General features: G+C 39.2%; 1 protein-coding gene across 1 annotated transcript in view; it reads right to left on the bottom strand.

Moving 5' to 3' along the window:
- Nucleotides 1-13,952, bottom strand: part of obsl1b (obscurin like cytoskeletal adaptor 1b) — a 30,822-nt gene extending 16,870 nt beyond the window's left edge. Inside the window, exons 1-19 of the mRNA XM_084421610.1 lie at nt 13,622-13,952; nt 10,008-11,127; nt 8,491-8,760; nt 8,129-8,389; nt 7,702-8,007; nt 7,364-7,630; nt 6,992-7,267; nt 6,597-6,872; nt 6,150-6,425; nt 5,571-5,846; nt 4,989-5,264; nt 4,436-4,774; nt 4,266-4,340; nt 3,207-3,641; nt 2,510-2,770; nt 2,125-2,355; nt 1,676-1,951; nt 597-872; nt 60-305 (exon numbers count right to left, since the gene is read on the bottom strand). Coding sequence (XP_084277736.1) covers nt 60-305; nt 597-872; nt 1,676-1,951; nt 2,125-2,355; nt 2,510-2,770; nt 3,207-3,641; nt 4,266-4,340; nt 4,436-4,774; nt 4,989-5,264; nt 5,571-5,846; nt 6,150-6,425; nt 6,597-6,872; nt 6,992-7,267; nt 7,364-7,630; nt 7,702-8,007; nt 8,129-8,389; nt 8,491-8,760; nt 10,008-11,022 — 5,638 coding nt within the window. The 5' untranslated portion in view covers nt 11,023-11,127; nt 13,622-13,952. The remainder of the gene's footprint in view (nt 1-59; nt 306-596; nt 873-1,675; nt 1,952-2,124; nt 2,356-2,509; nt 2,771-3,206; nt 3,642-4,265; nt 4,341-4,435; nt 4,775-4,988; nt 5,265-5,570; nt 5,847-6,149; nt 6,426-6,596; nt 6,873-6,991; nt 7,268-7,363; nt 7,631-7,701; nt 8,008-8,128; nt 8,390-8,490; nt 8,761-10,007; nt 11,128-13,621) is intronic.
- Between the last annotated feature and the right edge of the window lie 1,775 nt (nt 13,953-15,727).

Below are 15,727 nucleotides of genomic sequence, written 5' to 3'. Positions count from 1 at the left end.
TACATAGGGCATACACAGCATTTAATAGTTAATTTGTGTGGTAGTGTTGTGAAAATCACCTTGAACGTCCACCATGAATGATACGGTATCACCTGGAACATGACAGGTGTAGTTTCCAGTATCAGACAGTTTTGCTGATTGAACAGTTAGTTTCCTCATATTTCCATCTGTTTGGAAATTTAGCCCAGGGTTTAGGGCCAGCTCTTTACCATCTTTACACCAGAACACCTGAGCGGTAGCGTCTGATAGCTCACATTTCAGAACGATTGGTGAGTCTACTTCGGTGGACTTGTTCTTCTCCAATTCTGAAATTGGAATGAACTTCAGTGATGGAGCTACAGTGTTGTCAGTGGCATAGAAAAAGAACTGTATGATTTAGTGGAAAATTAATGGCTATTATGGGGGGTTTCTTCTATTTATAAATTCATGTGCTTGAGTGATCAGTTAACATGTCAAGCTACTTTTGAGGGATAAAGGACAACATATTTGCCTTTTGCCTCTGAATAACCACTATACATGGTTAAATGAAGGAGATTGCTGGACTTGATTTACACACATTTCATGTGGTGTCTTCATGATAGAAAGCATCAAATCACCTTGGATTTCCACATGGAATGTGATGAGGTCATTATTTGTCTTGCAGCTGTATGTTCCGCTATGACATAATTCAGCAGTTTGCACAGAGAGTGTTCTCATTGCTTCCTCATTCACAGTGACAATGCCATCTTGAGGAAGCACCTCATTCCCATCTTTGTACCACCAGACTTGCGCATCAGGGTCTGAGACTTCGCATTGCAGTTTAAAGGGTCTTCCTGACTCAATGCATTTGGTCCGTTGAGCCTCAGGGACACTGGAGAACGTCACTGGAAGAGCTACAGACAATTTTGTACAGACACATTTACTTTTATATTGTTTGTTTTCTTTTTTATAAAACACACATTTCATTTTATATTTATAGTTTTTCTCAACTTGATTCTCAAGAATGAGCCAAAATATTGACAATCATTCAGCGTTTTATGAAAGAGTCTGTTTGACATGAACATGACTTTAAGAATATGCTGACTATTAACTGTAATGATCAATAAAATGAAAATACAAAGCAGACATTCTCAAACATCAAAATATAAGATGAAAGATTAGTAGCGCAAGAGTAAAGGACAACATGGAAAGTAACAGATATTTAACAACAAAGACAAAACATGGGAAACAAACATTAAAGACAAACATACTGAAAACAAATTTAGTTTTTTTACCAATGTATAAGGCCTTTGCCTTTGTACATTTTGTTAGTGATTGGATTTTCCTCAGTATACTATATATTTAGTAGAATTTATTATTAGTAGTAATAGTAGTAATTTATCAAAAGGATCATTTCTAAATTGATATCTGAAGGAGGCAATTACAGTAAAACTTTCTTTAAACACACTTTAGATTTTTGGTCTTACCAATTGTTTTACTTCAATGGGAAAAAGGTCAATGGGAAAAAAGCCCTATCTTGGATAAAAAGTTATTTCTTTACTGAAATGTTCATTAGCGTTGTAACTTCTTACAACAACCTATTAGTCTGGCATTTATTTGAACAATAGTTTCTAGAAAATTAGTGACAATTGCATGATTGAAGTGGTTAGTTTGGTAATCGGATGGATTGAGCTGGCGTAGATGACTGATGAATCACCTGGTAGGTCCACTGCAAACTGTACGGTGACATCATCTGTCTCACAAGCATGTTCCCCAGAGTGAGACGGCTCGGCTGTTTTGACAACAAGAGCTCTGAAAGTCTCCTCAGATTGGGTGATAACGTCACATTGTTGGAGGTCCTCACCTTCCTTGTACCAGCACACCTCTGCCATTGTGCTTGATACCTCAGGTTGTGGAAAATTAGCAATGACTGTTTCATCATTTGACTCGCTTCTTTCAGTCTCATGGATACTTGAAGTTTGCAAAGATGTAGCTAAGGGGTTTAATTTAATATGTTTTAATGTAAGCAGACAATTTGACCTAAGCAGATAATATTTTAAATTAATGTTTTTATAATTTTTTATGTATTTATTTTATTTTAGTTATTTATTTTTTAAATAAAGCTTGAATGACTGAAACTGATTATGTAAACTAGTTTAAAATCACCTTGGACATCCACCTTAAATATTATGTCATCATCCTTTGATTGACCCAAGTCAGTGGCTGGAGCATTTAGTCTTCGTACACCTTCCTCCATTTCAAGAATATGTCCATTTTCATTTTCAGAGTAAAATTGTATCTTGTCCTTGTACCAATGAACTGGAGAATCACCTTCAATGGGTTGGAGATCTTCAGTTTCAAATGGTTGTGTAAATAATTCTTCTTTATGCCCAGGTTCTTCAGTTTTGAGGGGACAAAGCAATGTGAGTATTGTATAGTGAGTTATCTATCAAGAGTGTGAATCAATTTGGGTACAGAACATTTAAGCAAAAAGCCAGACGAAGTTAGTTGCTTTTGTTCATTAATGCTGTTAAACATAGCTTTAAATCACCTTTCAGTTCCTCTTGATAAGCAAATTCATCCTTGGTAACAGTCTCATGTGCTTCTTGCAGACATATATTTGATGACTGGATGAGCCCTTTCTGTGTTGTAGGTTTATTGAATATCACCGTTGCTTCATCTTGTTGGCAGGATATAGGTTTTTCTTGAGTTGTGTGGTCAGAGCTCTCAGTTAGCAGTACACTGGAACAGTCTGCATCAATTGGCAAGTGCTCATCCATTCCACAAATTGGTGTGGTATTTGTCCTCGAGGCTAGGGATATTTCAAGTTATATGAAAAGAGACATGTATTACAATTGTGACACATTACATTGCATAAGTCAACTAAGCTAAACTGCACTTATGTATTCATAGCCTTACAGGTTATAGGTTACAGGCCTTATAGGTTTGTAGTGTTTTTCATATGTCAAAATGTTTTTCTCTTTCTGCTAGAAGTTAAATTCAAGATGATACTGTAGTATTTTTTAGTGAGATGATCTTTGTTAGATAAATATTTGGTGATAGAGTTTTACTGGTGAATAATAATAAAATGCAGCTACATTATAGAACAGGGCTGTTTTTGTTTCTAAATTCAGTAAATGGATCCAAATAGACGATTGATGTTAAATGGTTGTTAGGTGGTAAATGTCAATGGCTTATATTTTGCTCTCATCATTATGCAGAATGATGGAGCTAACTATTTAAATCACCTTCAACATCCACCTTAAAAGCTAAGACATCTTGATCCATATCACTCTCTTGTGTTGTGATGTGATTTGAGCCTTCATCTTCGGAAATTGAAGTACTTGTCTGGTTCATTGGTTGCAACTGTGGTTGCAGCTGTTGTAGCTGAGGTTGCAGTTGTGGTTGTATCTGGGGTTGTAGCATCGGTTGTAACTGTGATTGTAGAATTGGTTGTAGCATCGGTTGTAACTGTGGATGTAGCATTGGTTGTAACTGTGGATGTAGCATTGGTTGTAACTGTGGATGTAGCATTGGTTCTGGCTGTGGTTGCTCTTCGGTCAGTCTGAAGGTTGTTGGAATGGACATTTGGGTCCCTTCTCCAGATCTTTCCGCTGTGAGTTTGTTGTTCTCTTTTTCAGATCTGATCTCAGCCTCAGTTCCTGATCTTCCCAGGAACTCTTCTATAGTTGAGTGGTTTACACAAAGAAAAGTTGAAGTACTTTTCTGTCTTCATAATCAGAAAAGCTTATAAAGATGTAGTTTTATTGATTGGTTAATTTTTAAGATTATTTCAAGATTGAAAAAAATGTAAGAGAGATGACCATATCATAGAGTGGTCTAAAAACAAGTCAAATATTGGTTAAAACACATATTAAAAACAGAACATGATTACGCAAGAAGTCAGATCACCAACTTTCATTCACTCAACCATTCATTCTGTATTCCAGTTCTCTATAATTCAGTCAGCACAATACTGATGATGGTTCTGAATGGCACATGAACAAGATGACTCAAGCAAATGTAGACAGTGTGCAGTATAGGTTTAAATGAAATTTGCTTCAATGAAGAATGAAGATATGTAAGTCTATAGAATGAGTGTTAGTTTGGAAGAAGGGTTTGCAGACCAACTGGATGTTGGATAAAGACAGGATAGCATGGATTAGTTTTGGGAGCTATTTTGGGTAGGTAACCAAGATGCAGGGGACCAGCATCTCCAGGAAGAGCCATTGGATAGTTAAAACCACCCTTGTTAGTGGCACAGAGGTGCTGGGTTAAATGCTTGGGTTGAGGTAGCATTATATCACCTTTTATATCCACTGTGCACTGGACAGAGTCACCATAGGTCTCACCACTGAACACCTCATAGTGAGACAGTTCTGCTGTTAGGAAAGCCACAAAGAAAACAATAACTGACTTGCTTCAGTCATGTCAATGTTCCTTATACAGAATGGCGTACAAGTAAGTGGCAAACCACCTTGGTCCATTTCAAACTGGATGGGATCATCTGGTGTCTTTGGGCTGTTTACTTCAAAAAGAGATGTATCAGGTGAGTGGATGATTACAGTTCCTCTAGATGCATCTGAATGAATTTCAGGATCAGATTCAGGTTCAAATTCAGATTTAGATTCAAGTTCCAATTCAGGTTTAAATTCAGCTGCAGGTTCAGATTGAGGAAGCATGACCTCCTCATCTTTGGTCTGGCTGACATATGGAGTGGGATCTGAGATCTCATAATGCAGTGCAGTAGGTTCCATTTCTTCATTGCATTTGGTCATCTCAACTTCAGGATCAGCCAAAAATCTTGGTGGTGGCACTACAGATGACCATTGATAGAGGAATGCTTTATTAAATGTGACTATTTTCAAAACGCAGAAAGACAGAACCAATTATGGTCACTGAAACCAAGGGCATGTTCAAGTAACAGTCAGAATACATTAAAAGAGAATAAAAAAGCTACGAAGAGCACACAATTGTTAGTTGTCACACAAAAACATTAAGAAGATTAGAAGCAAATATTTGAAAATCACCTTGGTCTTGTACATTAAACTGGATGACATCGTCCGTTCTCACACAGTCGTACCATCCAGAGTTAGAGGGCTGTGCTGTCTTGACAGCCAACGTCCTCCTGGTACACTCCAATTTGATATGAGGCTGACTTTTTGAGACGAGCTCTACACCATCCTTGTAACAACACACCTTGGCATTTGGATCTGAGATCTCACCGTGCATATCAGTGGAGTAGTCTGCTTCAACCAGCTGGTTCTTCACAGTGTCTGGTAATGTTGAGAACATCACCGGTGGGTCTAAAGGTGATCCATTGCATTATTAAAGAATATACAGAATTAATATCCTTTATTGAAAAGTTATCTAGACTGCCTAATCTGTGAATTCTCAGACCATCTGCCAAGTAGCAAGTTAAATAAAGTAATGCAAAACATGTAACATCTGTCTCAAATCACTGCCCATAAGTTGGATGCATGGTGAGAGGCATGTCCACAACAGCGATGCTAAGAGATGCAGACAACAAAAAAAGCTTGAATTTTTAGTGTGCGTCTAGTTTTGCAAATGTGTTACTGGATGTACAAGTTTCTCAAAAAGTCACAAATCACCTTTGATATCCACAGTGAACTGGACAGAGTCATCAGATGTTTCACAGCGGTACAATCCAGAATGACTAGGTACTGCTGGATTGACTACCAGTGTCCTTGCATCTCCCTCTGACTGAATATCCAAACCAGTCTCTGGCTGAAGCTGTGTATTGTTGTGGAACCAGCGGACAGGGACTGTAGGATCTGAGACCTTACAGTGGAGTTCAAAGTGGCCACCAGCTTCAGTGCATATATTCTTCTCAGCTTCCGGAACAGCTGAGAATCTCACTGGTTCAGCTACAGATGATGGTTTGTATCAGAATCATCAAGAATTACAAGAAATTACCCAGATTAAAGGACCTATTGCTTTAAGATAACATGTACTGTAACAACTGAGTATACAAGAACATCATGACTGAAAAGATAATCCAAAATTGTCAAACTAAAGCAGAAAAAAAGGAGACAGAGGTAATGTACAACATAAAATCTTTGAAACATTTCTAAAGAATGTGACAAAAGCGCAACACAGAAAGCAGTGATTGTTAGTGGCATAATTGCAAGAAGACATAAAGTTAATTTGTAAGTCAGGAATAAAATCACCTCTTATCTCCACATGAAACTTGATGACATCATCCTTTGTTGTGCAGCTGTACACACCGGCATGAGATGGGTGTGCTGACTGAATACTGAGTGTTCTCATGCAGTCATCTGATTTGATGTCTACTCCAGATTCTACAAGGAGCTGATCCTCATCTTTGTACCACTGGACCTGTGCAGTAGAGTCTGAAATCTCGCACTGCAGAATAATGGGGCAGCCTGCTTCAATGCACTTTCTCCGCTTAACCTCTGGGAGAGCTGAGAACCTCACAGGTGGGGCTATGGATATTTTAGAGTGTTTTAAGTCCCACTTTATGATTTTAATAGTCATTTTTTACATTTAGTTTCAAATATATTTTAACTTAATCAACATTGCCATTGTCTTGCCATTTGTTAGTTGTCTGGCAAAATGAAAATGTAACTTAATTCACTTGTAAAAATATAAATCACCTTTAACATCCACATTGAAGAGGACAGCATCACCCCTTGTCTTGCAGCTATACACCCCTGAGTGGTAAAATTCAGCTGATTGGACAAACAGTTCCCGCTTTGTGCCCTCGGATTTGAAGTCTAGTCCACTTTGTGGCAGTAGTTTCGCACCATCTTTGTACCAGGAGACCTGGGCAAGTGGATCTGAGAGCTCACATTGCAGTGCTATTGTTGAGCCTGCTTCAATGGATTTGTTCCTCTCACCCTCCGGAAGAACCGAGAACCTCACTGGTGGGGCTATATGTGTTTTCATTCAGTTGCATTTAGTAAACTTTAGAGACTTGCAAGTGCAAGATTCTTTTATTTGACATATTCATTTGATTTTGAAAGGAGAACTAAGAACAAAAATTACTCACCCTCAACCTCCACATTAAACCTGATGACGTCGTCAATAGCGTCGCAGCTGTACACTCCCGAGTGGGAAAAATCCGCTGATTGGATGACAATCCTCCTCATTGTTCCTTCTGATTGGATATGCAGACCTTCCATTGATTTAAGTTCAACACCATTCTTATACCAACGAACTGGAGCCTCAGGGTCTGACAGCTCACAGTAGAGTACTATAGGGTTGCCAACCTCCACAAATTTGTTTCGATCCATTTCAGAAAGTGGAGTGAATTTTACCAGTGGAGCTGATTAAGAGGAATATAAAAGCCAGTACAACACAACAATTGTTAATATCCTCATAAATATATCTCAATGCAAGGAAATCAAAGTTAAGTGTTCACCTTGTATATACAAAGCAGCAGAATCTCGAATTCCGTAAGCAATAAAGGTGATCTCTGCTCCATTGTCTGTGTCTCGTACCCCGCGAATGCGTAGGGACTGGTGTGTACGTGAACGTCTTATTGAGAAACGGTCATCGTCTTGAAGCTGATTTCCATTTAGAAACCAGGTGCCTATGACTGAGGCAGATAGCTCAATGGTAAAACAGGCATCCTGGCCCTCTGGTACTAAAGCATCTTGTAGAGGTGCTTGGATTCTGGCAACTGGAACTATAAAGAATGAGATTTGTTAGTGTTTTCTTTATATGTATGCAATGGATCAGCCTTTTAAAGGAGCTTACCAAGGTGAACTGCTCGGGGGAACTCTACATTTCCACTCCTTCCATATTTGTTGACACTGCATATCCGAAATCTGTAGTCTGCCTCGCATGGAACACTGTCGCCAAGAATCTCCACTGAGGTTGCAGAGTCTGTAGTCAAACATTGCAGCCACTCTTGTGAGCCAACCTCTTGTCTCTCAATTATGTACCCTGAGGGTGGATTCTTTCGAGAGTCTTGTGCTGGAAACCAGGAAAGAAGAGCTGCATTTGCTCGTTCTGTGTTTATCTGTACCCCAATTGGACAGCTTGGTGGACAGTGCCTTGCCGCTGAAATTAGCACAAAAGAAGAAGAGGTTTGTAAAAAAAAAAAAAAAAAAAAAGAATACATTTGGACATTCTGGAATACAAGAGTTTACATATTGATAATTCCAAAGAAAAGTTGTCATACCTTTCACCCGTAGCTGAGATGAAGTTTTTGATCTACCCACATAGAACATGACCAAACCAGAGTCTTGTGGTGTGGTGTTTACAAAGACCAAAATGTGTGTCCTTCCAAAAGATTTGAGAATGGTCTGATGGGTCTCCCTTAGCTCTGTTCCATCTTTGTACCAATGAATGTCCATTTCCTCGTCCTCCACCTCCACACAGAAGGCTGCATTTTCCCCCTCCAGGACATCAACTTTTCGTGGCAGCTTTCTTACTATAGTGCCTTCAAGAGAGTCACTTAAGTTATACAACTGCAAATGCTAATCAGGTGAATTTGTTTTCCCAGACAGATGATGGCAAATAAATATAACTTTTTTGTTTTACCTTTGACTGCTACCTCTGCAATGCTTCTACCCCCATCAGCCATCTCGCATAGATAAATCCCATCGTCATCAACTCCAATATCACGAATTGTCAGTCGACGCTTTGTCCCCCACTCTTCCATCCCATATTTGGCTCCAGGCTGTAGTCGTCTGTCTTCTAAGTACCATGTGATTGGAACAGAGTCCTCAGGAACTTCACACTCAAGAACAGCCAAGTCTCTCTCCCATACTTGCAAGTCATTGAGTGGCTGCTTAAATCGAACAGGTGGCTCTGTTACAAGAAGGAAAGGACCCAAAAAGGAGAGTTTTAAAAGTTTTCTTTATGTCAGTAATGGATAGATCTGCATTCCCTCAGAGATACATTGCATACAATACCTACCCCACTGACAATAACCAGCACATAATGGATACTGATGTGCTGGTGTCCCCAGCATGCTTTTTAACAAGCTTAGCCAGCAAGACTTCTTTGATAGAACAGCTTCACCAGACAAACCATGCTGGTCAAAAAGTTTTTCTGGTGAACTGCATGTTAACCTTTTATAACAACACCAGCATACACTAGCCTCAATCAGCATGGATATTCATGCATGTGTAACCCCTCCGATTCTACTCGCACCGCTCTGAGCGGGATTCAGACTGGTGTTTCCTTACTAGCTGGCTTCTGTTACACATGGAAATTCAAAGTAATCTAGTTGATACTGCTTTTCTTTGTCCAGTAGTGGCTTTGAGGTAATCTGTAATCAGTAATGATGTTGCTTTTGTATTATTATACTATTATATTTTGGAAAGTACTGTTTGTACTGTATTTTTGTCTATTCTTTCAATTTAAAATATCAAAAAATTCTTGAAACACAAATTTATTTGAGAATCAATCCTGCTTAAAGATATTTAGACTAGTTTTCAGAGAATGTATCTTTAATAGGAGGGTATTTGATGGTGTTCGTGATTTTAAGTATATAAACAAGAAACCACATCCTTGACATTATTGATGTATTTTTTTTGTCTTGTTCGTGCTTGCTTTAGTAGTCATACCTTCAATTTAGCCTTGGTGACTTGAAACCCTTTTGAGCTTTATGGTGTTGCCTGGCTCTGATACAGTATAGTCATGCAAAGCAATCAGTTTTGACTGTTTGATGGTCCATGTGAGAAATATGAGCTTGCCTCCAGAGATTTCTATCACATGTGTGGGCCTCAGGCCTTTCAAAGCTTAAGTGATTTTGCAGATATAGGACTGGATGGAATCTATTTCATGTTAATGATTTTGGCCTGGTCAGGTAATTTTAAAGCTCCCTTGATGCATTTCCTACAACTGAATCATCATAACATTTACTGTTGATTAAGGAACCAAATGCTTGACACAACAGCTGGCAACTGGCCTATTAATTGTACAGGCCATTTAAAGTGTATGCCAAACTAATATATACTATATAATGTTATAGATCAGGTGGTAAAACCATAAAACTGTATTGAATTTGTATTGTTCTGTATTTATCGTATTCCAAATGAGGTGACTCTTACCTTTGACAATAAGGTGTACAGCACTCAGGGTTTGGCCTGCAGTGTTTGAAGCAGAACAGACATAAACTCCATTGTCCTGTTGTTTGCAGTAGAGAACTTTAAGTGTGAAGTAACCCTCTCTGTCTTCATACAGGAGATACCGTCTCCCAGACAAGATAAGTCTCCCATCTTTCCTCCATAATATTTCTGGTTTTGGCTTCCCAGTTACATAGCAACGAAACTTTGCATGTTTCCCTTCTGTCACTGCAAACATTTTCACTTTGGCTGAGTTTGGTAGTGGGTCATTTTTCAGCCTTGTTGCAACTTGCCTACCACTTCTCTGTTTTCCCTGATGTGCTTTCCAGTGGCCATTAGTGTATCCATTACGGTTCCCTTCATCTTCGTGTCCTGGTCCTGCATCCACCAACAGCACAGCCCCTGCCAGACTCTCTCCAAATTCATTCCTGGCCTTACACGTGTACACCCCTCCGTCTGGTGCTCTTGTTTTGAAAATCTTTAGCTGGAACCACCCTCCATCCTGATAGCTGATGGTGAAATGTGTGCTCTCAAAGATCTCATTCAACTTCTTGCCATCCTTCTCCCACATCACTTCTGGTCGAGGGTTTCCCCATAGCTTACAGGAGAACATTGCATCCTCTCCTCGTCCAACCCTAGTCGAAAGGGGCTTGATGAGGAAGCGCGGCTTGTTTTCCTCCCGAAATTCCATCTCCTGTGCTTCGCCTTCTACTTTCAAAGTGGCTGCTGCGTACGTCTCTCCAATGCAGTTCTTGGCCTTACAGATGTATTGTCCACTGTCCTCCATTGTCACAGAAGTTATGATAAGGTTGTAGACATTGCCATCCTCAAACACCCGGTATCTGCCCTCTGGGTGAATCTTCTCATTGTTTCTCTCCCATATAACTGCTGGTCTGGGATCCCCACTGATCTGGCATTTCAGAACTGCATCTGTGCCACTCTGTACAACCACAGGACGAGGGTAGGCCAGGAACCGTGGCGCTCCACCAAACACATCCATCCCTGCTCACTTGCCAACCTCCACTCAGAGGGACAGGCTACAGGCATTCAGTCTCTTTATTACTCTAAAAGAATTTTGTTGTCCAGCCGTTTATCAAGTAAGACTCTAAATCATAACACACACAAAAAAATACACTTAATAATATATGATTTGATAATAACCAGCCATTTCATACATGTATATAATACTGCATGTAAATACCATGGTTGTGCACCATTCAAAATTCCAGTTCAGATCCTGAATTTGAATTGAGGTAGCAAACTGTATTGAGTTTGAATATAATGAAGAGCAATTATAATGAATTTGTAACTAGTTTGAAATTTTTGTAAGACTATTTTAAAAGCATTAAAATTTGAAGTTTATAGGCCTTAGACATGTAGATGTAGTTAGATGTAGTCAATTCTTTACTTTTGAATTCCACTAAACCCTGGTAAATACAGTCTTATCGAATAACAACAGTCTAGAGGCTACCAATACCTAAATAGTCAGTCAAACAGGAAATCATTTAATGTAATTAATTTAGTAAATCTGCAGAACTTGTATTTCAGCAATTTTCATGTTAGTTTGTTTATTGTATAATGCTGCCTTAAACTGCTCCTGGGAAGCTTTGTATCTAACAAATTACTTGTCTAAATCAAACTTAGCTTTACTGTATGTTAAGCTCTGTTGTATTATAACAAATTCATTTTATTGAAATAGAATTAATTTTACTGTTCTGTTTTACTGCAGAGTTGCTTCTTGCCATCGTGATCGTGGACTCACCTCTTCCAACGTCAGCTCATTACAGGTAAATATAAGCTGTTTGATATTATATAAAGGTCACAATTATTATATTTTTAAAGCAAAATTACAATTGCCATCTGACATTTGACTTTTTGCCATCATTTACAAAAGTAATATAGTTCACTGTTGGTTAAAACTTTCAACAAGGAACACCTGACTTGACCTGTCATGGCAATAATTGTCTGTTAACAGTATTTTTTCTCTCATATCTTCTCGAAAAAAGAGAAAAATTAATAACCAAACTTTTCATGTCCCAATAAATTTGGAAGCCTGCATTAGCTATTTCTCAAATCTTCAACAATCCACTGAAGTATACAGACTGATTAAAAACTAATTGTTGAGTTTGGGTGTTGGTATGTGCACTAGTGTGATTTGATAGTGTGGGCTCTCCCCAGAGAGCAAGGATACTATTACACTAGAGTACTTGATGCCCAGAACTTTCTTAGAAATTATGCCTTGTGTGAGAAGAGCTCTAGAGGTGCACTGTCTTTTGGCCCTATTGCAACAGCGGCCACAACACATAACTAACACAGCTGGTGCTGTATTTCAATGGGAAAGTGCTTTATATAGTCTGCCCTAAATAAAGACCTGTGAGAGGGCATGTGTCAGGTATCACAAAGCACACCACAGAACATGCGTGCACATACAACACAGGTCTCACACACTCACGCAGGACACACCCCATGGGGACCTCTCAGTCAAAATATGCTATGCCTCTCACACCCCTTTTAGCAAATGCAGTTACGAATTTAGCTGTTAAATGTCATTGTCAAAATTAGTTTGTTTGTCATTCGTTTCAGGAAAGAAACACTTGCTCTCTACTATTAAGTGATATCTGTTGCATATGAAGTAATCCAGATCATGTTGGTTTAATATGCCCTCATGATTGATTTTTTTTTAATGTGTGGCTTCTCAGTTTCAATCATGCTGCAAGTTTGGCCTCTGAGGTGTACAGGGGGATGTTTATTCGCTAGGGCTGGTTTATCTGTGCAGCATAGCACATGAATCGCTTGTCTTGGGGATCTATGACGCACAGCTAACTTCAGGAAAACGATCCGGTTATAAGTATCCTCCTCAGAACCTTAAACGTCTGCTAGTTATTCATCATGCTACACATATAAGTTTGCTACGCTACAAACAAGACAACAAAACATGATATATGTAACACATAAACTACTGGTAACACTTTATTTTGATGGTCCCTTTTGAACATTATGTTGACTATAAGTAACATTGCATGCCAGCTACCTCCCATTAGAGTATTAGTCTGCTTAATTTCTGATAACACTTTATTGTGATGGTCCTCCAACAGACATTCTACTAACTATAAGTAACTTTGCAACTACATATCAACTTATTCTAACCCTACCAGTCTACCAATACTCTACTAACACTCGAATGAGAGTTAGTACACATGTAGGTGCAACATTACTTATAGTCAACAGAATGTGTTAAAGGGACCATCAAAATAAAGTGAAACCAAACTACCTTATAAGAATCTCCCTACAATTGAAGAGCTTTAAACACTAATTCTATTAGTATACTGCATACTGTATATTTTCTTAAGAAAACAGGTGTTCAGATGCTCCACAATGTAATCAACATTGAAGAACACATATCAAAAAGAAAGGAAAAGCAGATACTCTTATTATATCTCCAACTGTTAACGGTTTAAATGTATAACATCAACAATCTAGATCAGGAATTTCCCCTAGGACTTTTAAAAGGAGATTAACCTCCTGTTTGTGCTCCTAATTTAATTAGACTGACCTTTGACCTCAGGGAAACTGCACTTTGTGACATTAACATATCCTACCTCTCTTCAGTCCTCAGAGACAAATGTCAATATACATTCCGCGGCAACCAGCTTCTCCTGCTTCACTGGCCCTCACTTCCAGCTCTAGTTTTTTTAACGTTTTTTTTTGTTACAGAATAATCCTTTTCCACTTCGGTAAGTTTGTTGCAGTATGTTCTCCTCATTAACATCTAGTCAGTGTCACCTGCCCATTTTTCCAAGGCTTTTAAGTGCCCCTTTTAAGAAGGTTTTAGCCTTATCAGACAGCTTTCCTTTGAACACTCCAGCAGTCCCACGATCTCTGTGGCGTTTAGTCCTGAGACACCCCTAGTGTTATTGTTCGTAGAAGACTGTTAAATGCTTTTGCAGCTGCTGCTGTCCCCTAAAAATACTGGCAGCCTCGATGACAGCAGTGAAGATAAGTCAGGCTCTCCATTCACTTGCTCGCAGTGGCTAAAGATAGGTTGGATTGCTCGTCCTGGGCAGATTGCTTGACTTACTTGAGACCTTGTAATAAAATCTAAGGAGAAGGGCAGCAGCTTTCTGACCTCCTGAAAACTTTCAGCATTTAGTAGAATGTTCAGAACCTTTTGTTTATGGTAGCAGTGTCAGCGTAGTCACCTGAAGGCATTCAGAAACCGTAGAGGATTCCTGGTAATGGTCATAATTTTATGGGATCTGTCATCAGCCTTAGTAGATATGTAGCCCTGCAAATGATTTAGACAAGTATGCCGATCACACGTACTCTGTTTAAAAACAACGACAACAACATATGATGTAAATGGCGTTGTGTCTGCTGTCAGCTGTGATCTGACACTACTGACATAGCCGATGGTGTTATTTTGAAATGCATTATGCATTTCATTGTCAGAGAAGGTACAGCAAAGTGTCTTTAATTAAGCTCAGCAACTGTGAAATGCCTCTGTGGAAAACATCTAAAAACGAAGCGTTCAAAGCAAAGATCCAGAGGGGTGCTGCGTGCACGTGTGATAAGGCTTATGAATGTGTGAGGGTGAACACAGAGAGCAGTGACCCCTCAGCTGTTTAGAGTCTCACGTCTCACAGGCTCAATGCTGTCTCCTCTGATTTCAGCCATTGGAAGTAATCTGATCTTACCCTGAACCCTGAAACCAGCATCCTGGCAATGAAACGGTTTGTTCAAGCCACTTTGTGAAAACCTGCAGGGATTAGCGGTCCTGTTTTCGAAACTTCTAAATTCCCCTAGCTGCTAAAGAAGATATTAGCAAGTGCATCGTTTCTTTGTGTTGAACCCTGTTGCAATAAGGACTCTGCTAAAGGAATAATTGTAAAAACAACACTGAGAGTCTGTTAATAGCTATGCTTAGCTGATAAAGACCCAGTGAAAGAGCAAGACGACCCCAGTTGTCTTCCGTGTCGACATTTTCTGGAAGTTTGGGTAAAAGCTATAGTTGTGTTAGATAGTAATATGATTTGCTGCAAGATGTAGGTGTATGAGGGGGAAAGCATAAGACATTCTCATTCTTGAGACATGAATATGTGGTCTGTTTTCTTGGAAGAAAAAATGGGTAACACTTTATTTTACAGTGTCCTTGTTACATATGTTACATTTACTTACCATAGTAATAACAGTAAATGATGCATAATTACATTCAACTAACCCTCAACCAAATCCTAATCCTACCCTAACCCTATAGTAAGTACATGTACAGGGTGGGCCATTTATATGGATACGCCGTAATAACATGGGAATGGTTGGTGATATTAAAGTCCTGTTTGTGGCACATTAGTATATGTGAGGGGGCAAACTCCTCAAGATGGGTGGTGACCATCACATATACTAATGTGCCACAAACAGGACTTTAATATCACCAACCAGGCCCGGATTGGCTAATCGGGAGCACCGGGAAAATTCCCGGTGGGCCGGTCTGTTTTATTGGCCAGGAGGGCCGGTGTTGTCATGGCACTGGGTTGAATGCTTTCCTTGTGGCTCCAGTCATAGCGTAGCCGCACTATATTTTTTTTATTATTATTTTATCGCAGCCCCACAAACAAATTAAAATAAAGTCACTTTATTAGAGATGTGCGAACAAAAAATAAGAGATACAAAACATGGATAATAGCCTATAGGCGCAAAGGCGGCGCTGA

The sequence above is a fragment of the Rutilus rutilus genome, assembly GCF_951802725.1.
Source record: "Rutilus rutilus genome assembly, chromosome: 10".
Taxonomy (NCBI): Eukaryota; Metazoa; Chordata; class Actinopteri; order Cypriniformes; family Leuciscidae; genus Rutilus; species Rutilus rutilus.
Note: the sequence above shows the minus strand (reverse complement) of the source record. Positions and strands in the feature narration are given on the sequence as shown.